We start from the raw sequence: 21,179 nt of genomic DNA on the forward strand, positions 1-21,179 counted from the left end.
CCTTTTCACCTTTTTACTCTGTTTTAAAAATATTGGTAATTCTTTTTTTTTCTAGTATTGACTTGATAGTTAATGTATATGAATAAGTTATATGCCTCTTTTCAATCCCTATGATCCTGTGCAGGGAAATTTCTTTTTGATTAAATAATACTTACTATTATGATTATCAATTTCGTCAAGTTTGCTACAAGCTGAGAATTCACAAGTGCATTACTAATGTTAATTTTGAGTATAAAACAATGTATTATCATCATTATCACTTTCGAGAAATAATTCATTATGTATACTAATACATTATTTGTATCTTAAAAACATAAGATACTAATTCATAAAATTCCTTTTAATCTATTTAAAGAATCTTCAAATTTCATAATTAAAAATTGTATTTCATCATTAAATTCATTATTAATATTATTTTGTTGATAATTTTTAATTTCATATAATTTATTTTTTAAAACATTTATCCAAGATTTGAATTTTATGTCATTTTTTAAAATTGATTGAATATTAGTAATATTTTCTTTATCAAAATTAAATAAAAACCATAATAAAGTTAAACTTTCAATCCACCATAAAAACCAAAATGATTTTAATAATTCATTAATACTTAAATTGAATGGATTATTAGAATCAGAATCTATTGGAAATTCCAATAAAATTGGAAAGATTATTTCAATTAAATAAGGTGAAAGAACCTAATTTGAATTTTATTTTAGCTTTTTCAAATTACTAAAATGAACAGATGAACTTACTGATTTTGAGGAAATATTTTCTCTTAATAATGATAAAGATTGAATTCTAATATTGTCAAATGGATTAGCAGGTTCTAGTAGCTGGAAAACCCAAATGAAAAATATAATCAGCAAGTAGAATCTAATTAAAGGTTTCAATATATTCACCTGCTTGAATAGCTGTATCTTTTTATTAGGAGTAGTTTGAAGCGATATAATTTCACCTATCAATTTGAATAAAGCTAATCGCATTAACGAAGACGGATGTTGGGCTGTGAGGGGTACCAATAGCTAATTACAGGATTCGTTAGCTAAGATGTTGTCGAGCTGAAGGTCAATACCAAGCGGCTCACCTCGAGAAGCATTGACGCATTATCATATTCTACTGTAAATTTTTTGTTCTCAATAGAATGTTGTACTATAGCCCAGGTGAACACCAAACCGGCATCTACACTTGAACCGCTAAGGGCAGCGCATAATATCGGCATACTATCGTCAATCAATGAGGGCGAGCTTGTCGGAAGGATAGTTTCGAATTCACTTTTGACTAATTGAGAGGCAAGGAAATTGAGAGAAGCTAATGAAGCGTGTACGGAGAGATGAGAGGGTTCGAGGACTTTCTTTACCAAATCTGTCGGCGTGAAATCAAGCAGTTTGGCAGTGTTCTAGAAAATCAAGCAAAAATATCAGGTTTCGCACATGTCACATGAAAATCATATCCTTTTACCGCACCCAAGCTAAATTCAATACCTCTTGGCCATCTTTGTAGCCTTCTGGACCATCTTTAAGAATCTCTTTCGAAGTTGGCATAGTGCTAAACTTAGGGAATGTCTTTAAGAACCATCGTTCAGTCAGTTTAGCGTTCACCTTATGTCCCAGTAATGTGACAGATTCAAATAAAATGTTAGACAGTATGGCCTAATTTTGTTGTTAGCTCAATCATCCAGTTTTGAGTAAGGGAAGATATTGTCGTAAGGAGCCCGCTCACACGTTGTTCACCACCGTTGTCAACGGTGTTTTGTACCCATTTCCATATGACCTCAACGAGTGTACATAACCTACTAAGCAGTGTTCTGGAGGAAGAAGTAGAACTTTGATGCGACAAGATAGGCAGGGAAGAAGATATACACTCAGATAGGGATAAGAGTGTAGGTGTACTTTTGGAATTTTTAAGTCTCGGTATAGCTATAGCAAGCGAATAAGCCCATATATACCAGTGATTATGTGTAACAATATTTGAAAAATATAGCAAACAAACTCACTGAGAATCATGCATCTTATTATATTCTCATACTCTTCAACGAGTTTAGACCAATCAACTGGGATATCATCGTCTTCGTATTGTTCTTTATCTTCATTATCTGAAACGACATATCCCTCTGCTCTATCAACTATGGATTGTATACCTTCGCTCAAACCCAAAATGACTTCTCGGGGGCTAGACCATTTAGCAATCGAATAGACTAATTCTTGAGCAGGTAGGAAGGATGTTGAAAGAGGTAATAAATGTGGTAAATAAGTAAGAGAATTTTCTTTCAATATAATTTCCTTAATCATCGTAGTGAAATCAGTGTTGTTTATGTGCAGCATAATTCGTATAATTCAACTCACTCGTCGAGCTGTGTTTTGTTCTCCATCACCTCCATTTACAAGATCTAATAATGTCTCACAGACTGCCTTTTTTGTTGTGATGTCTGTTGAAAGGAAATAACCTTCTATAGTAGATGCTAAAATCTCACTTCCTTCTGCTATCATCAGAATCAGCTTTCACATCGACTATTGGAGCACACGGACATACGTGAAACGAGAATTTCTTTCAGAGACGCTGATAAGCTTGACAGGTCTTCCATTGTCAAGACGTATATATTGCTGACACTTCATGACGATGAAGAAGAGGGAGAAACAAGCTGATTCCGCTTTCAAGTTAAAAGTGGACGTGAATGTGGAGGACCATAGCGTTCGTCGTGCCTTAGTCATCTCGGCATTTTTCGATAGAACGAAGTGAATCAAAGCATCTTTCTCAATTCAAAAAACACTATAGGACCATGTCCTTCAAGTGTCAAAGATTAATACAACATTTGCATATGGATACAGTAAAGGTATAGAAGCCATGCGAAATTGGGAGTCCGTCGATATTGTGTCTAAGTATCACGTATCTCGTATCTAAGCTGCCCCTGCTTCGTTCACATTGTCGGCTGGGGGTAATGATTCTTCACCTTCGAAAGCATCTGGAGGTAATCTACCTTGTCTATGTACATATACAAAATCGGCATTAGCTTGTCATCGAACATGACGCTGGCGTCTTGATATGAGTAGAAACACTTACAATTCGGTCATGGATCCTTTCAATATGTAAAGGAATGGTCCATCGCCTGCTGGAGGTAATGTTGATTGATATGCGACTGCAACGGTAGGTATCAGAGGTCAACAGCTGATCTGTAACACGTGAAGCCTGTTGATGAGAAAGATAGTAATCCCGATAGTAAGACAGAGGAGGATGATTCTCTTGAAATGATGGAAAAAGCACAAATGAACTCACTCGTCGTGTTACATCGTGAACACGAGAAAGGTTGTCTGATCTCTAATTCCTGTGTTCCCTTCCTAAGTAACAGGCAAATAACATTAGAAAAGATAGGGGAGGTGCTGGATGTGCTGATGGTATTACCTACTTCTTTATCAGACATCTTTGACCTGGAGTCGCATTCAACTTGAACTTTCTAGCTGGTTGCTTAATTGGATCTTTCCCATCTTTTGATCGTATTATATATGCTCCATCAGTCCTAAATAAAGCCATAGAATTAGGAGTTGATCTTCTCAATGTAATCAATAGATATTACTTACTTTCGTTTAGGTAATCTATCCAATTTTCCTTGTAATACCAATACGAAATCACCACATAAACAATAATATGATCTGAGTACCGCTCTTGACGATTGTGTTTGACCAGCTTGTTCAGAAGAAGAGGTTACAGCTCGAGAGTATACTTTGGGCATGGTGAACGGTGCTTCTGTTTATATCTATGTATGCTTTGCTTGTATTCTGGATGGATTATTGATGAATTATAGTCATGCAATAAAGTATTCAAGTGGTCAAATGAGATCGACGTCAAGTACTATACCGAGATTTCAAGCTTTCAAGGGCCAGCACGTGAGTTATAAAAAGCATTACAATATATTGCTTAATGACGAGATTACCCTATTAGAAATGAAATTGTAATAGTCATTATTGCGTTATCTCTGTTCCAAGTCGGTTAAAAAGGTTTTTGTTTATGTTAAGTTTATAGGAATTGCCGCTTGAGAGTCAGGGTGAATTATGAGTAATGTTAAAATGATAACCGTTCCATCTGTTACTCGGCTATCATCCATAGCAAACCAGCAACAATAGACTGAAAGTATTTTTTACATCTTTTTACTTTTAATACCAGACCTTCTTCCTCTAGCTTACATGCATATCATTATACCATAACCACACCATTTGTCCATTCAGTCCTTAGTTATGACTCTGCATCGAAAAGTAAGATGTCACCAACAATACATAAAGTAACTCCTGGTCCAGGTGAATCGTCAAATTCAAATTCAAATAGTACTTCTTCCCCATATTCACCACCTGGTTCTTTGCTTTCACATCAACGCCCATTACAGCCAAAACCTTCATCAAATTTTCATATCTTGAATCAAGATGAGAATGAACACCAAGAACAAAAGGCAAATTCGACAGCTGGATCAATCAATAATGATAAATCACAAAGATCAAGAGATGGATGTTTGACATGTCGTACAAGAAAAGTGAAATGTAATGAGATTAGACCTGTATGCGATAAATGTAGAATCAAATCTAGAGAGGTAAGTGTATCAGAGTATCCAAAACGAACACACATATTGCATATCCATTTGACCTTTCTCATTAAGCAAGTTGAGCTTTCTTGATGGTCAACGCTGATGTCATACTGCAAATCCAGTGTTTATGGCCTTCAGGTGATGAAAGTGAAAGAAGAAGGAATAAGAAAAGAAGGCATAATCATAATGACGGAGGAAATATCGATTCTGATAATCCTTCATCATCAGGAAATGGAATTGCTTATAATAGAAGCAAACTCAAATCGTCAACACCAACACCTAAACCACTCATGCCTCCATCAATTAGACAATTATCTTCCTCTTCATCCATATCAAATTCAGATCCACATTCTCAAATTTATTCACATCCTAAAATCAAGTTACCGCCTATATTACCTCTGCCTTTTCCACAAAATCAATTATACGACCGTTCAAATCAAACTTTAAATCCTAATAATTTAAGACAAGCTCACCCACCACCTTTAGCCTCACCTTCATCATTCACACAACATCGATTACATCATCGATATCATCCATCAAAATCTTCGATACCCGTTAGAAGAATAAGAGGAGTTGTGCATGTACCGCCTGGGTTTTTACCGCCTGACGCTATGGACGGTCGTAGTAAAGACAAAGATAGAATCGATGGGATGGACGGTGATTTGGTGGATTGGCTAATGCCTGAGAAAGCCAGAGCGGGAATGATGATGGATCCGTAAGTCCAATTTGAGCAGGGTTGATCACATCGAGAAATATAAGCAGCTTACCTGAGTCATGTGTGCAGATCATTCTTGGAGCCGTATTTTCCAACTGTGTGAGTCAGCTATTGGCCTTAGGTCTTAAGAATGCATTCACAAGTCAAGGCTAATATGTTTTTTTCTGTCTGCTCAGCGATGAACGACTCGTCATTCGACACTACTTATCCAAAACTGTACACATCATCATTGCCTTCGAGTCAAACTATCATCCATGGAATCCTTGGGTAAGAGTTCATGCCCCCTTAGCCTTCAAGCATTTACCAGGGTGAGTGTGTCCGTAGACAGCAGCCCAACATAAATTCGATCCTTTGATCGTTTGACCCGGGATCAGGCTAATTCTTATTATCTGTCGGATCTAGCACAAATCCAGCAGCAGATGCTTTGAGGGCGGCCATATTAGCTGTCGGTGGAGTTCACCTGACCTATAGTACGAATCCAACAGATCAAGCTGCCGCCTGGAGGATCACCAAATCAGCAAAAACCAAAGTACTTAGCTTAATCAAGCAGACATTAGAAGACAAAGATGGCAAACCTAACGTTCTTGAGAAGGAGAATATAGAATTGATACTTGCTGCTTTACTGAGCTGCACGATCGCAAGCGTGAGTACAGATTGAACTACTCCTTAATCATCTCGACGAGTCTGGTATAATTTAGGTGAGATCCTTAAGATTGATGATTGTGGTCGGCTTTTAGTCGTTAGCAGCAGACGATTCATGGCATCACCTACTCTCCTCTGTTCTGTCCCTCATCGACCAGCTTGGCGGTGCGCAAAACATTTTGCAAGATGCACCGCGAGATCGATTGTCGCCATATCGATTTTTCTTGGAACAATTAGCGATTAGAGATGTGTTTGGCTGTATGACGACCGAATTGGCTCCTAGTATACTGCAGGATGCTTTCACACCTTGGTTCTTTGAAGCTGAAAGTTGGAGTCGAAGTGATTTCGAATGGGAAAGCGTTGAGAGAATGTTCGGTAAGGTCTGCTCATTAGATGGACACGTTGAGATAGCGAATTTCTGAATTTCTTTGTTTATGATCACTCAGGTATCTCAAGAGGAATGGTAGACATGATAGCTAGGGTAGGTTAATTCAGCTTAATCTTCCGCTCTACGGTCCACGTAAGTAGTCACAGCTGATTTCGATCGGACCGGCAGGCATGTAACTTGATAGCTTCAATCAGATCCACAAATCAACATTTACCCGAAATCGCTTCACCTACTCTTGCTCCAAATTTGATGAGACTACAACAAGCATCATCGGAATTGATGTCAGAATTGAAAATATGGGACGAAGCTGAAAATTTCACTCCTTTGCATCCAAGAACACAATATGGGAATCATTCGTATAGACATGCTATACGGATTAGGATGCTGAGAAAAGTGTATAATATCCCTTCAGAAGATGAACGGGTCATCAAATCTAGTCAGGCGATCATTGAATTAGCAGGAGAAATGCTTGCGCTTTATGGCAAGATCACTTGGTGAGTTAAGTTTTCATCGAAAGGTCCTTAGGATATATGCACACATATACAATACCCCCTGCATCTGGTTGCTAATGTATACATTCAACGCAGGCTTACTTGGCCAATCCTTATTGCTGGTTTTGAGATTCCGCCTACTCACCCTTCCAGAAGGACAGCCTTAGAAATGTTGGGCGCTTTTGGGTAAGTCCATTCCGACCACACCATTAGCCTAACAGGAAGCTGACATTTGTTTCTAATTCATTGATTTTCAACAGTCCCCATGCATGTTTCGATAATCGCGCTGCAGCAAGGATGCTTTCCGATTATTGGATGTGGCATGATATGGATGGTGATCACGCTACAAGTTGGGAAGTAGCTAGAACTCTTAATCAAAGGCCTTTCTTGGACTAAAATGACTTTTGTACAAGATTATCATAAAACATTTGAATATTCTTTTGATGACAGCACGAAAACCAAGAGATACGTAGTATATCTATTCATATAGGTAATTCTGTTGTAATGTATAAATGTTTATTATTAATCAGTCGCGTTAATCATAATGATAATTCGCCTCGTACGGAAATACCGATCAAATGGCGCAAATCGCCGAATCTTGCATGCGACCGAGTTTGAGATTGAGACTTTACAGATAATTTGGGATTTTGACTTTTTCCAAAGGTAATTTAGATATATCGTAAAGTGATCATTATTGAAATTTGAGAATTACCTACAGAACCTATTATCCCTTGAATATCTGATCAGTCACGATCTCATAAACGAACAGCATAGCTCAATAGTGATTGTCAAATCAAAAATCTGCAGTGGACACACATCAACATGGCTTTTGCATCTTCATCTTCTTCGGTTATTAGATCAGCTCAACAACTAGTAAGACCTACAAGTTCTGCTAGGTCATTAGCCAGAGGAAAAATAGCTGTGCGTCAAGGTAAGTTGAATTTCATTCAATTATGGAAGAAAGAAAATTCTAGACTAATATCTTGATATTTTGATAGTCGTCAGACCTTACTCTGCAGCAGCAGCAGCAGCAGCATATTCCGAATCATCTTCTTCTCAATCATTTTCACCACAACCATCATCCTCATCATCATCTTCAACTTCTTCTTCTTTTCAATCAACATCAAATTCACAAGGAAGAAGGACGAAATATAATCCTTCAAAATATGATAAATCAATAAATGAAAATAAAAATGAAAATAATATAACAGGAGAAGAAGCTCAAATTTTTTTAACAAATTTATTAGGATTAAAAAAAAATGAAAAAGAATTTAGTAAAGAATTATCATTACAAATAATAACACATAAATCTTTTAGATATTCAAATTCAATTAGACATTCTAATTCAGATAATGAAAATGATTTTAATATAAGTAATGAACCACATAATTCAAGATTATCTTTTATTGGAAGAAGAGCAATTCAAACTTATTTTTCAATTTTTATACATGATTTTTTTAATTCAGTAAAAAATGAACCTTTAAGTTTAAATGGAATTGATTTTTTAAAAGGATTAAATTTAGAAGATAGATTAGATAATTTAAGAGATACTAGAAATTTAGGTAGATTAGTTGCACCAAATTGGAAAATTGAAAAAATTATAAGATGGGATAAAAATGAAGTGAGTTAACAATCAAATAAAATTAATTAGATTTTCTTAAGAATTTTTACTAATTAAAATAATATTTTAGACTTCTAGAGAATCAGGAAATTTAAAAATATTAGGAATGACAATTGAATCTATATTAGGTGGAATTTTTAATGAATTTGGTTCACCTGCTGCACAAAGAACTTTTCATTTAATGATTTTACCTTTTTATATTAAACAATTAAAAGATCCTAGATTAATTGAAAGAGTTTTAAATTTAAAAGATCAAATTGAAAATTCTGGAAAAGGTATTTTGAGAATTTAAAAAGCAGAGAGAGAGAGGAAAAAGGGGAAAAAAATAATTTATTGGGTAGAATAACTTATAAAGTTTTTTTTTCAATTGGGATATTGAATAAAAATTACAAAGTGGTTAATTCAAGAAGTTTTCAATAATTATTTAAAATAGCATTTTTTTAAATGTTTATACATATATATATATATATATATGTTATATATACAAAGCATGAATCATAACACGCATTTTGCATTTAATACTTTTTTTTCTTTTCTTTTCTTTTCATTCATTATCCGATTCATTTGATTTACTTGGAAATTCAAAAGGTCATAATTCTTTATTTTATAAAAGACAATAAGATAATCACCCATTAATATTTTCGCTACTTGATATTGACTAATTTGAATTTGACATTACTCAGTTGTTTGATTTAGTGAACGACGAAATTCTATTACTGGTTCATAATGGTATATGCATTTCGCTTTGAAGTGGTTTGTCACAGTATATGACAGATAAAGAGATTGATCTTACATGAAACAAATTGAAAGACAATTATGATTAAACGAAAGTCAGAAGAATTGGATGTTCAAGTACATGCAATTTACTTGACTCAACAAAATCAGTTCATTGCGCTGTAATCGAATCAAGACCATATCGAAAAAGAAGAAATAATGCATTTCCGTCTAAAAATAAAATATCATCGAGGTTGAGATTATCATTTGCTTAACCAACAACAATCTTCTCTTCATCATCATTGAAAGTGTATTCTGGGATTTCAAGATTCAAAGGAGCAGGACCTCTTCTAATTCGACCAGAAATATCGTAATGAGAACCGTGACATGGGCAGAACCAACCTCCATAATCACCTGCTTCACCAATTGGTACACAACCTAAATGAGTACATACACCCAACATAACGAGCCTAAACAAGGTTGATTATAAGCATTTGCCGTTCGAAAAAAACAATCAAATAATGAATAGTATGGCTGTTTTGAGTTTTTCTAATGATTACGATAAAAGTGAAAACTTACCATTCAGGTCGTTGAGTTCGATCGGCATCATTCTCTGGATCTCTCAATGATTTGACATCAACAGCATTGGCTTCGTCGATTTCGTCTGAAGTTCTGTGTCTAATAAAGACTGGCTTTCCTCTCCATTTAACAATAAGGTTTTTACCTGAAATGTCGTAAGCGGTGTCAGCGATGCTCTATCTAAAACATCAAAACATGATTCATATATCGATCGTATCTCTCCGTCATCGTTCATTACACCGACGCAATCTTTGTGACAGTTAAGATTCTCCTCGCAAACATCTCCCTTGACAAAATACACTCGACCAGCATAACTCAGAAGTGAACTCACCCTCTGGGATAGCACCCATCTCAACTTCGATCTTAGCCAAAGCCAAAACATCCGCAGAAGCAGCCATATTACTTAAAATATCCGATACGGTAGATTTTATACCTGAAGCACCAAGAACACCTAATCCACCAACCATGAAATATGATACAGTTCTGTTTAATCCTGCATTCTTAGCTTTGTAAGGTGTGAAATCTGGTACACCTGTAGCAGAAGTTCGGTGAGTACCTGTAGTTGCTGCCATTGGGTGAGAAGCGGATCGAGTAGGTGTGGTGGAAAGGAATCTTTGTTGGTATGAAGAAGAAGTTGGGAGGGCTATTAATATGCCATACATAAGAGTCAGTCATATTATTTTGGCGATCTACGATTATTCTCCATTTCTGCTAATTGATAATTCGATGCCCTTTTCTATCATACCAAATGTCTTCCTCGTCTTCTAAGCGGGAAAATCCAACTCACCATTGGTTCGTCCGACATGTCCTCTAGCGGTAGATTTGAAAGTCCAAGCAGCAGGAACATCTGATCGAGCGGCTGAACCGTGATGTCCATGATCACCACCTGCTAAACCGGTTGGAATGGCATTATTGATTCTAGGGGCGAGAGGTACACCAGAAGCGAGTGTTCGAGAAGTAGGAAGAAGGTTAACCCTGGCTATTGATGCAGCCATTTTGACGTGATTGAGATGTATATGAGGAGTATGTCTAATTAAAGGTTTTTGTATAAAATCTCAAGATGATATTAATGATACCAAGTAAGCTTGCTTTGCTCGTTGCTTTGCTTTATTGAAATGGTATACCAATCGGAACATCGTTGATTCGTCGGTTTGATGGTTTAATTTGATTCCGCATAACTCATTATCATCCACTCATAAATCATTTAAAACGTCTATCTCCGGAAAGTTCCGATCCTATATACTGAATGTGGCACTTTTAGATTAAATTATCAAACACAAGCGCGTATTCAACAAGTAAGGTCGCGTCAATAATGTTCAACAATAATAATAACAAAAAACAAAATCCAGTTTACTCTAATGCAACATCCTTGATACTCGCCATAAAGACAACTTCAGTACTATTCACTCGCATTGGCTTCTCAGCGATCACAACGGCTATCCCTGACCAGTGTCCACTCATCTCAATATCCCGCACACATCACATACAATGGCCCCTCCACATCCATTACGAAGGATATCAACCGGTTCATTATCATCCTTAGCCAGATCAACCGATCGAAACACTTCTTCAGCGTCAGGATTAGATCATCTGACAGGAGCGATGGTCGAACTGTCAGACGAAATGGCAACGTTGTCTTCAAACGTACAGCAGATGACTGCTTTACATGATGCACTAGGAACGTTCAATGAGGCATTTGCGGGTTACCTATATGCCTTGAAGATGAATGCTTTTTGCGTTGAATGGCCTCAGGTGAGTAGGCGATACGTACTTGTATTCAACCATGCATTCGGACTCCTATTCTTCCGTTTATCTGTCTCGAGCTGATGAACATGTCATTCAGGCACCAAACGAACAAAGTTTCTCTAGATTGGAAGCGTTGGAAGGTGAGACACCATTTCAGTCCCACTTTGGTGTCTGACCAAAGATTCATCTTCAATAAGACGATCCGCTGAGTTAGATTCATCTGTCAGTACCGGAGCCCATCCCAATAGCTTCTACTTCTACTCTCCCACCTACACCTGTTTCAGCACCTTCGAGGGCTTCAACAAATCCGGCAGATATGACATATGCAACTCAATATTCTTATACGGAAGACGAACCAGCTCCTCCAGTAGCTAAGAAACCTGTTGGAGGAATACGCAAGCCGTCAGGAGGAATTCCGGCCAAGAAAGGTGCAAGTACGGCAGCTGCCAAGAAGAAACGAGAGGTGAGTCTGGACAAAGCGGAAGAAACATGATTATAAGCTAATACGATTTGGTGGTAGCTGGAAATATCCGGTATAATTGATACGCTTCCACTGGAATATAGAGGAGGAGAGCCTGTAAGTATCTTGGCCTGCGAATCTGTTTCACTTCCTTAAAATCATCATACCTTGACTCTGCTCAAATCGCCAAGCTGATGTCATTATCATACCATCAAGGCTGAGAGAATGCGCATGGAAAAGGTGATAATGAAATTGATGGAGCACCCTGATGGTATTACTCGTGAGTCAATGTCTACGCCAGAAACAAAACTTGTAGATGACCGGGATTCGCTGACCACATGACTTATACTTAGTGAAAGATATGGTCTCACCGCCTGAGTTACCACAGACCAAGGTCAATAAATGCTTGATAACGTTAGTTGCCAAGAAATTGGTCTCTAAACCGATCGTGAATGTAGGTTTTCCAATTGCATCTGACTTCTTCCGATGACTAAAAGTCAGTACTGACAACGATTTGACGACCACAGAAAGTGACGTTATATAAATGGGTTGGAGCATAGAGTTTATCAGCGAGATTCATACGGTGTTTCTTTAGCCTTCGCGACGAAGGACTCACTCGGGCGATCTGGACCAATCTTTCACAAGTCCCAAAGGAACGCTCACATGTTAGAGATGACTCGCTGTGAGGACCGAAGCAAGGTGGTCAACAAAGGATTTTGAGCTTTAATGATTGACTATATACGAGATCTCGACTGGATTGATATACCTTTGAAGGACTTTAGGGAACATACTTGATCAGTATGAAGCTCGTAGAATAAGCTTCTAGGCGAATGATCGGAGTAATCAGAATCAATAATTGCCTTCCCCTTACTTTAGGATGGACGATACTGACAATTCACTGAAAATTAGATTATACTAATCATCTTCGATGTCATAGTCCAGACCTCTAGCGGTCATATTGGTCACTCACAAAGGGGAACATCGCTTTTCTTCAGATTTCTATTCAAATCAATCTCAACCTTTATTTATACTAATTTGATCCATCAATTCATCACTCCTTTCCATAAATCAGTCTTGCTTTATCCTCTCTCTATTAGATTGACATTGCCCCCAGTCTTCCTTACTTACTATCAACACACTCTTTCACACATCACATATCATAATCGCTTCTCGAATCGATCATCTGCCCCACGAAACACGAAAGCATCTTTTAATCAGGATAGATCATTTCATCCATAATAGGATCCGCCTGGTTCATTCAGAATCTCGTAGCTCCTCCACTCCATAACTCTGACCATTCATTCGAGCCATCTGCCCATCGCTCTAAATCAACTGTTTTTCCCACTTTTCAAGACAGAGAACATCTTATTCGACAAACTCATCAAACGTTTTACCCCGTCTGCCTTCCTGAATCTCATCCGAAAACAATCGGATTTGATATATGACAACGAATTTTCTCGATCTTTTTGACTATTCTTTGACTCCGTTATATCAGCTGGACTGATATAGTATTTTCTTCTACTTCAACCAGGACAATATGCGCTCAGTACAAATAATATTTCTTTTTACTCTAATTATTCCTCTATTATTATCTAGCAGTCTAGCTCATCCTCACTCTAAAATTCAAGGACGACGTTCTCGATCTATACACAAACGGAAACACTCCAATAGACAACGTAGAAGTGAATGTAAATCTTCTACTTCTTCATCAAATGACAACACTGCCGATCCCGATACTCAATCAACAAGCGGAATTGAAGCTGTCAGTTTAGGATTATGGACACCTTTTCAAAAATCCACATCTGGCAATGATGATGCAGCTGCTATTGGGTCTACTCCAGATTCGGAAGCTGGATCAGAAGGTTACGGGGGTACTGGTAGTGGTAAAAAAGCAAAAGGTGGATGGGGAGGTTGGGGAGGATGGAATGGTGGTGGTGATAGTGACGATTCATCCTCTGAACAAGCTTCTGACTCTCAACCTGCTGACGCCATTTCAGGGGAATATGATACATCTGTTGGTTATTCGCCTTCTCAACAATTACCGACTATATCTTCTTCACCCTTAGAAGGTGATTCAACCCCAGATACAGACGCATCTTCAGCCGCTATTGACGTTTCAATCTTAAAAGCAGGTGGACAAGGTGGGTATACTTATCAAGCTGCTCAACCTACTTCTTCAATATCGGAATATCAATCACAATCATACCAGAAACCTACTATATATTCAACAAACTACGTAGAAGTTACAGAATGGTATACACCCCCAATTTCTTCATCGTCATACCAAGCTCCTGCTTCTTCGTATGAAGTTCCCGCTCCTTCAAATCAAGCTTCTTCATACTCTCAATCAGCAGGTCAAACGGAAGTAGGAGCAATTCCTACTACTCAGCCTTATGTACCTACTCCAACAAGCTCAGATTTTCCTTCAATAACAACAGGATTTTCTCAATCAACCGCAGGTGGTTATTCAAGCTCTCAAATAACTACAGAAGAAAACGGTCAACAAGTACAAACTTCTTCTTGGCACTCCTCATGGGCAAATACATGGTCTAATCCAGGTGTCACTTCAACTTCTCAAGAAAACCCAGTAGCTACTAGTGCACCAGATAACGATGATGCGAAAACATTTATAGATTGTCATAATCAGTATAGAAATCAATATGGTCAGTTGTTCTCCTATTAACCGAAAATTTATGAGTGTCATGGATAACCTTATAAGCTTTCCTTTTGGGCCAATCCCATTTTGATAACCGTCTATAGGCGCCGGAAACGTATCCTGGGGTGATGAATTAGCAAGTTATGCTTCTCAACATGCTAGTATTTGCGCATCGATGACCCATACGTGAGTCAAGTTCCTCGACTCACATAAGATCGAAGGTTGATGTTGAATGAAACGTAAGCAATGGACCATATGGCGAGAATTTGTCAGTTGTTTGTTTGTTAGGTGCTAATATATATCAATGTATTGATCGACTGACCGTATTATCAATCGTACAGGGCAGCGGGTACAGAGGGATTCCTCAATATTATCAGTTCAATCGACATGTGGATGGATGAAGCTTGTAAGTAATTTGGAATCGATTTCCAAACAGACACAATTTGTCCTTCTACCTGATTAGGTGATCAAAAATCACTTGCTAAATCAATTTGTCTTGATATGTAGCCAGTTACGATGCGAGTAATCCTACCTATAGTCATTTCACACAGGTTGTATGGAAGGAAACTACTTCAATCGGATGTGCAGCTATAAACTGTGATGCAAATACTGGTATGGCCGTGAGTGAAATATTGTCCATAGTTTGAAAGGTCTTACTTATATCTGCACTCATATCAATTAGGGACAATTATACGTGATGTGTGAGTGCTCTTATATAGTGCATAATCGAAAGAAATTAAGCTGAAGATATTACGTTGTTCAGGCGAATATCATCCAAGAGGGAATATAGTCGGCGCATTTGCTCAAAATGTCGGTAAGAGGTAAGAAGTTTAACTTCATATGGGAATCAGTATCATATCGGAATCAAAGTCTAAAGAGTTATGCAGAGTGGATTAGAGAGTTCAATTTGCAGATGTCAAGAAGAATGAGTGAATATGATTTTCAAAAATTCAAGATCAAACGCATTACCTCATTCAATCACACAGAGATTTACACACTTTTCTTTAGGGACAATTTCAATTATATATTGTGAATTAAGAGTAGATGCATAGCTCTGTGCGTGTACTATCAAATTGTTCAATCACTTCTCAACATATGAGCGTGATTCAATTCAATTGGATTCAGGACGCATATCGTGTCAAAGTCACAGTCGGGCTCATGCTTCGTGACGAGTATGATTTCAACGGTGTGATGAATACACATCGACAGTTTATGTGATACTTAATAATATACCAAGACTGCAAGCTTCCTTTCGCTTTAAAGTCATGCAGGAGCAAAGGTCGTAAATGAAATTGCAATACATAACAAATCTGATACGAACTTCAAACCACTATCGCGAAAGCCGGAATCCTACGAAACTCATTCTCCAATTGTTCACATTGACCACTTTGACTACAGAAACTTCTCTTCATACCCCAATATACATTCATACTCGTTCACTTCGTTCACATACATATTTCTTCTTTTCTCCAGTGTTGTACTCCGCAATCCAACTAATTAAACCATTTTCAGAAGCTGATTAAGCTCGGTGGGAGATATCAGGATCTTCAACGTAGAGTGGTTCACAGACGGCGTTCTTGTTGAAAAGAACGTATCTCTTGAACCACCAAGGAGCAACGGTTTTGACTTGGTAGCTGCAGAAGGTACCGGTAGGGATGGAGAATACTTGATCAAGCTCTTCCAAAGTAAGTTGTTTAGTCTCAGGAAGCAAACAGTAAAGCATTACGAATGCCACGGCGTTAAGACCAGCGTAAAATGCGAAAGCACCAGGAGCGGTGAATGTTCTTAAAAGTCGAGGGAAGGTAAGAGCGAGAACAGAGGAGAAAAAGTTGGTAACGGCTACGGCCCAAGCCATACCTTGTTCTCTGTTGTGGATAGGGAAGACTTCGGCCGAGTACATGTTTCTAAGCAAATGCAGGAATGCGTAAGCAAAATTCTATCAAAGATTTGCAGAAGGGTATTCTCACGGCACTGGTCCTTCACCGATTGAGTAGAAGGCGGTGAACAGGTAAACGAAGAAAGCGACAAGAGTTGTTCGCAATTTAAGATCCTGCATTTATCGTCAGAACACGTAATTAATTTTGTCAATTTTACAAACTACTTACCTCAATGAAGAACATCATACCACCGGCCAGTAAAGTCCAGCACATATTGGCTTTGAAACAAGATCAGCTACAATCGTATAACAGTATGGTATATCGTAACTCACGGAAAGTAAGCAAAAGAAGACTTCTTCGACCAAAGGTATCGATGGTGAAGACAGCAGGCCATGCAAAGAGGAAATTGACAGCACCGAAACCTTCGCAGATGTCAGCTTGCGTTTTTGGTGAGGTAAATGATTTCACATACCAATTGAAGCGTACAAGGCTTGTTGAGGAGTGTAACCTCCTTCAGCGAAGATGGTAGAACTACATTGGGCACAGATCAGCCGATTGACCCAAGCAGAATCTCATCGGGCATCTCACCTGTAGAAGGCCATGATGTTGATACCGCACATCTGTTGTGCCAACATGACAGCAGAAGCAGCGTAGGTGGCTCGTCGACATCGAGGGATAGTGAAGAGTTCAGTGAATCTAGCAACGTAAGTGGCACCTCTGATAGTCTATCACAGGCGAGTTAGTTAGACCGCTCTATCACGAACCAGTTTGAACAGCGCATACCTTTTGCTCCTCCTTGAATTGGACGTAAGCGTAGTAAAGATCTCTGGCGGCTTGTAACTCGGTGGTTCGAATGGCTTTCATTGAATTCCAGGCTTTATCCATTCGTCCTTTCTTCATGTACCATCTAGGTGATTCAGGGCAGAACCATACTAAGAAGGCAAGAGGAACCGCTGGGATGAATGCAGAACCCAATTGAAGTCTCCATGCGATAGCTCCGGTGTCTTTGACGACGGCATTAGCGCAGAAACCGATGAAGATACCGAAGGCAGTCCATCTGAGAATCGTGTCAGCAAGTGCCACCCTGGATTCGTCTATACTGTAGTTTACATACAATTGCCAACCCATTACAAGAGCACCTCGCACGACGGCTGGAGCCATTTCAGCAGCGTACATAGGGACAGTTGCAGCTACACAAACTATCAGCTTATGAGTCGCTCAATCGATGAGCTCATTACTCACCTTTTGCTCCAAGAGCAAGACCCAAAACCAATCGAACCGCAGCAAGGGCCTCCCAAGAGTGGGTAAAACCTGACGCAATGGGGGTGATGATCAAGATGATTGATGTGATGAAAATTTCACCTCGTCGTCCAAACCAGTTATTGAGGGGATCAGAGACTAATCTTTGGAGTAAGCGAGTTGTGCTAAGAGAACGATGAAGAAGAACGTACGCCAAACACCTAAAAGGGATGCTGAGATATAAGGTGCTGAGTTGACAAATCCAACTTTCCATTCGTCTGCTGCACCACCGGGTTGACCGACAGGAGTAGCAATACCGAATTCGGTAGGAAAGGATAAATCTGTCACCGTACGTAAGCTAAAAAATGGATGCAGGGCTTCTGACGTCTGTCGAAGGTCACTTACTTGCACCGTTGGATCCAGTTTGATCCCAACCTTGAGTGGCAGCTCCGATGGCACAGGTGATGACTACGAATGGCACGTGAATAAAGTTATCGGCCAGTGGCAAAGAGTTCCACGTACCAGTGAACCATAATTTCCATGGGTAGTGCCACTTATGGTCGCCTTCGTATTGAAGGGCGTCCTTGTCCTCTTTAGAGAGCTCGGCAATAGCCATGTAATCGTTAGGACGTTGAGCAAGAAGCGCGGCCTTTCGGAAGATGTCAACGTCTGATTGAAGACCATGCTCTTCAACGAACTGATCAACCTCAGCGTAAAGCTGCTCCTTGCTCTGGCCGTGAAGGACATTCTGGAGCTTGGCTACACCCCGAGTGGCAGTGCCGGGGGGATATTCAACGGTAGCTTGCTCGTAGAATTCATCCCGATTACTGATATTCTTGTCGTCTGCGAAATGATCAGTCATGTTGTATGGTGGTGATCTATTTGTGCTGTTGTTGTCTAGTTTGATGTGGGGGGCAATAATTGGGAAGGTTTCCTGCCTGTTATATAGTGTGATCGTTGGGGTCCCGGCGGTACCGTCTCCTCATTGTCTTGATGGCGATCTAGGAACAACGAAAGCCGCCGCGGGGATATTGGCAAGAATACTCCAAGTTACAAATAGCTCAGGGCTACTAATCTGTGTCACATCAAGTCTCCATCTGTCCCATCCGAGGGTTCCGAGATCTTCAGTGCATCCCATCCGCATCTGAAAAAGGATGTAATGTTTTCTGATACAGGTATAAAGTCACGTGTGGCCCTTTTTCTCAGACTTGATAATCCCGCACCCCGCTAAAACATCAGAAACGAAACCAGATCTTATGATCTGAGATATCATAGGAGTCGTTTGTGAGCCCCGTGGCTCTGTTCTGTTGCCGCTGGATGGTCATTACCGGCGGTCGAAAGCGTGACGAACGTCTTCGATTTATTCCCACACTTCATTACTTTCTCGGCAATAGCGGGCGTCTCGAGCCGCTTCCACAGGATTTTCATCTTCTATTGTCAAATATGGCGAATCCCCAGAGAGTTGTTGAGCGAAGAGAACATTGCTCTGGCAGTACCATGTGCTTCTCGAGAAGAGATTCGTTTATCCGGGGCCTTTGTTTGTTCCTAACATGACGTAAACCCAAAGGCTTATCCTGGACCAGGCGAGCTAACCGGTCCCGGCGGCTAAGAAACGATTGCGAAATGGGTGTGTTTTGAATTTGCAAAAGGCGGAATGAAGCACCGCACTCGTTGCTTCAGACTCCCTGAGTTGAGCATCGCCCTATGGAAGTCGGCAAGGAAGCCGGAACCCCGAGCGCCTAATTGAAAGCGATCGATGGAAGGGACACGAATGACTGGGCGCCCAAGTCTGTTGGATCCTCTCCGGCAGTGATGATGAAAGATGGGATTGGCAATAAACTGCCCTATGTCCAATGCGGTGTTGTGATAGATTGTGATATGGCTTCGATCATGTCCTCCGCGACTAGGTTATGTGGTTTTGTTTTTCGCCTTTGCGCGAGTTCTCATGTAAAAAAACTTGTTACCTCATACGAGAGTAGCGTGAGACTGCAAACCAGATGTCTTTCTGATTCATACATTGCCACAAGTCTGAAAGCAGTGACGGGTGTGCCAAACACCATCTCGACATTGAGCAACTGGGTTCAGGCCTCAATCGGTCTGCCGACTGCATTTCTGATTGATATGGACCACTTTGCTCAAAGATGAATTCAGCTTTCGACGACGATGCAAAGGTATCAGGGTGGTATATCACTCCGAAAATTTCACAATCATCGCGATTATGTCATGTCAAGCTTTGCACTGTTTAACATGACGGGCTCGTTTGCAGTGCATGAGTTCGTCATGAACATATACGGGAGCAGGCGCATCCTCCTCAAAATGCAACGTTCCACAGCCATTGCAGAGAGATCGTTCATGTCTCTTTTGTAGCAAGTATCATCGAGAGCCATTTGAGATAGGCAAATAGTTCAATGAGTAAGGAGAGTCTTTTTAATGCTGTGGATGTTGTGAACGATTCGGCATGTCAAGAAGCTAAAGGGAATGCGCGGTTATGATCCATTTGATTTAGCATCTGCCACACTTACTCGCATGTACGTGCTACTCGGATGCACGGCGCCTTCGGACGGCATTACAAAGTTTCTAATGACTGCCATGTGGGGCTCCGACCTCTTACAAAAACCATTACCGAGTAGCGCGTACGTACGAGTATGTGTTAGGCGTTCAATTACCTTTGAGACCTACGTGCGTTTCTCTTCGACTCGTCCTTCTGGACTACTTGTTTTAGACATGCTTGTGGATTAGACAAGGCGTGTATAAAGTGGTCATAGAGGCCATGGGCTTCGCTAATTGCTTGAACAACTCCCAATAATGCTAGGCAGGCGATTACCAATTGATATCGATTTTTCAAAGATTCTGCCCTCTCAGGGAACCTCAAGATCGCACTCACAAGCCGAGACCATCTATCAATCAAGGAAGGACCCAACAATGACAGCTGTGAGGTCACCAGAACACACCATCTGGAAGGTTTCATGACGAGTTGGTGATAACCCCTCGGAAGCATGAAACGAGGTCCAGAGTAGTTGAGTTTCAGATTTCGGAATTTACGTTACGAATGCGGGGCAAAATCAGAAGTTTGACGTGTTTCATTTTCACCCAAAAATAAAATGAAAACAACAATAACGGTAATACGCGTTGAATCGACCGATACGATCAGAGCAGCGCTGATGCTATATCATGCTTCGCACGACTTGCGCTCAACAGGCTTGATGAAGTGAAATCCAAGTTCAGGTGATCAATCATGTTGTTTCCTAATCAATATTCGAATATCAGATTCCAAAATCCAAAAAGAATAACTTAAATAAGAAGTGTAAGGCACTTGATGAATTTAAAGTTGGATTCGATGAAATCTGGAATAACAAGACAACCGTAACTGAAACGTTATATTCTCGATGTCGAGATTATACTTTTAAAATCCCCCGAGATTTATTGAGGGGAATAACAAGTCTTCGAATACATCTTCGTGATTTCGAGCATCAATTTCAATATT

The 21,179-nt window shown here is 39.6% G+C and overlaps 8 protein-coding genes across 8 annotated transcripts; 4 read left to right on the forward strand and 4 right to left on the reverse strand.

Moving 5' to 3' along the window:
• Positions 1-326: 326 nt before the first annotated feature.
• On the reverse strand, positions 327-2,581 carry I206_107527 (uncharacterized protein; the record flags this gene model as incomplete). The annotated part of the gene is made up of 9 exons (XM_019157568.1): positions 327-695; positions 753-833; positions 900-1,022; positions 1,085-1,396; positions 1,464-1,649; positions 1,720-1,916; positions 1,994-2,279; positions 2,343-2,479; positions 2,530-2,581. The coding sequence occupies 9 exons, from the start codon at positions 2,579-2,581 to the stop codon at positions 327-329; spliced, it is 1,743 nt and encodes a 580-aa protein (XP_019009208.1).
• A 313-nt stretch (positions 2,582-2,894) lies between these two features.
• On the reverse strand, positions 2,895-3,724 carry I206_107528 (uncharacterized protein; the record flags this gene model as incomplete). Its single annotated transcript, XM_019157569.1, has 5 exons — positions 2,895-2,979; positions 3,058-3,133; positions 3,271-3,332; positions 3,401-3,511; positions 3,573-3,724. 5 exons carry the CDS (start codon positions 3,722-3,724, stop codon positions 2,895-2,897), a joined length of 486 nt encoding a protein of 161 aa, XP_019009209.1.
• Positions 3,725-4,249: 525 nt separating this feature from the next.
• I206_107529 (uncharacterized protein) lies at positions 4,250-7,199 on the forward strand (the record flags this gene model as incomplete). The annotated part of the gene is made up of 10 exons (XM_070203541.1): positions 4,250-4,573; positions 4,690-5,282; positions 5,352-5,381; positions 5,459-5,590; positions 5,685-5,925; positions 6,020-6,299; positions 6,371-6,405; positions 6,481-6,806; positions 6,900-6,989; positions 7,064-7,199. The coding sequence occupies 10 exons, from the start codon at positions 4,250-4,252 to the stop codon at positions 7,197-7,199; spliced, it is 2,187 nt and encodes a 728-aa protein (XP_070059642.1).
• A 426-nt stretch (positions 7,200-7,625) lies between these two features.
• Positions 7,626-8,716, forward strand: I206_107530 (mitochondrial 54S ribosomal protein mL57; the record flags this gene model as incomplete). Its single annotated transcript, XM_019157571.1, has 3 exons — positions 7,626-7,734; positions 7,802-8,424; positions 8,495-8,716. The coding sequence occupies 3 exons, from the start codon at positions 7,626-7,628 to the stop codon at positions 8,714-8,716; spliced, it is 954 nt and encodes a 317-aa protein (XP_019009211.1).
• Positions 8,717-9,409: 693 nt separating this feature from the next.
• I206_107531 (ubiquinol-cytochrome c reductase, iron-sulfur subunit) lies at positions 9,410-10,712 on the reverse strand (the record flags this gene model as incomplete). Its single annotated transcript, XM_019157572.1, has 4 exons — positions 9,410-9,608; positions 9,718-9,862; positions 10,049-10,360; positions 10,505-10,712. 4 exons carry the CDS (start codon positions 10,710-10,712, stop codon positions 9,410-9,412), a joined length of 864 nt encoding a protein of 287 aa, XP_019009212.1.
• Positions 10,713-11,205: 493 nt separating this feature from the next.
• On the forward strand, positions 11,206-12,483 carry I206_107532 (uncharacterized protein; the record flags this gene model as incomplete). The annotated part of the gene is made up of 7 exons (XM_019157573.2): positions 11,206-11,469; positions 11,561-11,603; positions 11,691-11,926; positions 11,984-12,040; positions 12,140-12,203; positions 12,277-12,377; positions 12,451-12,483. The coding sequence occupies 7 exons, from the start codon at positions 11,206-11,208 to the stop codon at positions 12,481-12,483; spliced, it is 798 nt and encodes a 265-aa protein (XP_019009213.2).
• Positions 12,484-13,460: 977 nt separating this feature from the next.
• Positions 13,461-15,404, forward strand: I206_107533 (uncharacterized protein; the record flags this gene model as incomplete). Its single annotated transcript, XM_019157574.1, has 7 exons — positions 13,461-14,586; positions 14,684-14,765; positions 14,824-14,847; positions 14,921-14,985; positions 15,087-15,199; positions 15,262-15,280; positions 15,343-15,404. The coding sequence occupies 7 exons, from the start codon at positions 13,461-13,463 to the stop codon at positions 15,402-15,404; spliced, it is 1,491 nt and encodes a 496-aa protein (XP_019009214.1).
• A 694-nt stretch (positions 15,405-16,098) lies between these two features.
• I206_107534 (uncharacterized protein) lies at positions 16,099-18,557 on the reverse strand (the record flags this gene model as incomplete). The annotated part of the gene is made up of 12 exons (XM_019157575.1): positions 16,099-16,483; positions 16,547-16,629; positions 16,685-16,734; positions 16,789-16,878; positions 16,929-16,987; positions 17,045-17,181; positions 17,240-17,513; positions 17,571-17,646; positions 17,699-17,854; positions 17,908-18,036; positions 18,101-18,163; positions 18,218-18,557. 12 exons carry the CDS (start codon positions 18,555-18,557, stop codon positions 16,099-16,101), a joined length of 1,842 nt encoding a protein of 613 aa, XP_019009215.1.
• Between the last annotated feature and the right edge of the window lie 2,622 nt (positions 18,558-21,179).

The sequence above is a fragment of the Kwoniella pini genome, chromosome 11 (genome assembly GCF_000512605.2).
Source record: "Kwoniella pini CBS 10737 chromosome 11, complete sequence".
Lineage (NCBI taxonomy): Eukaryota > Fungi > Basidiomycota > Tremellomycetes > Tremellales > Cryptococcaceae > Kwoniella > Kwoniella pini.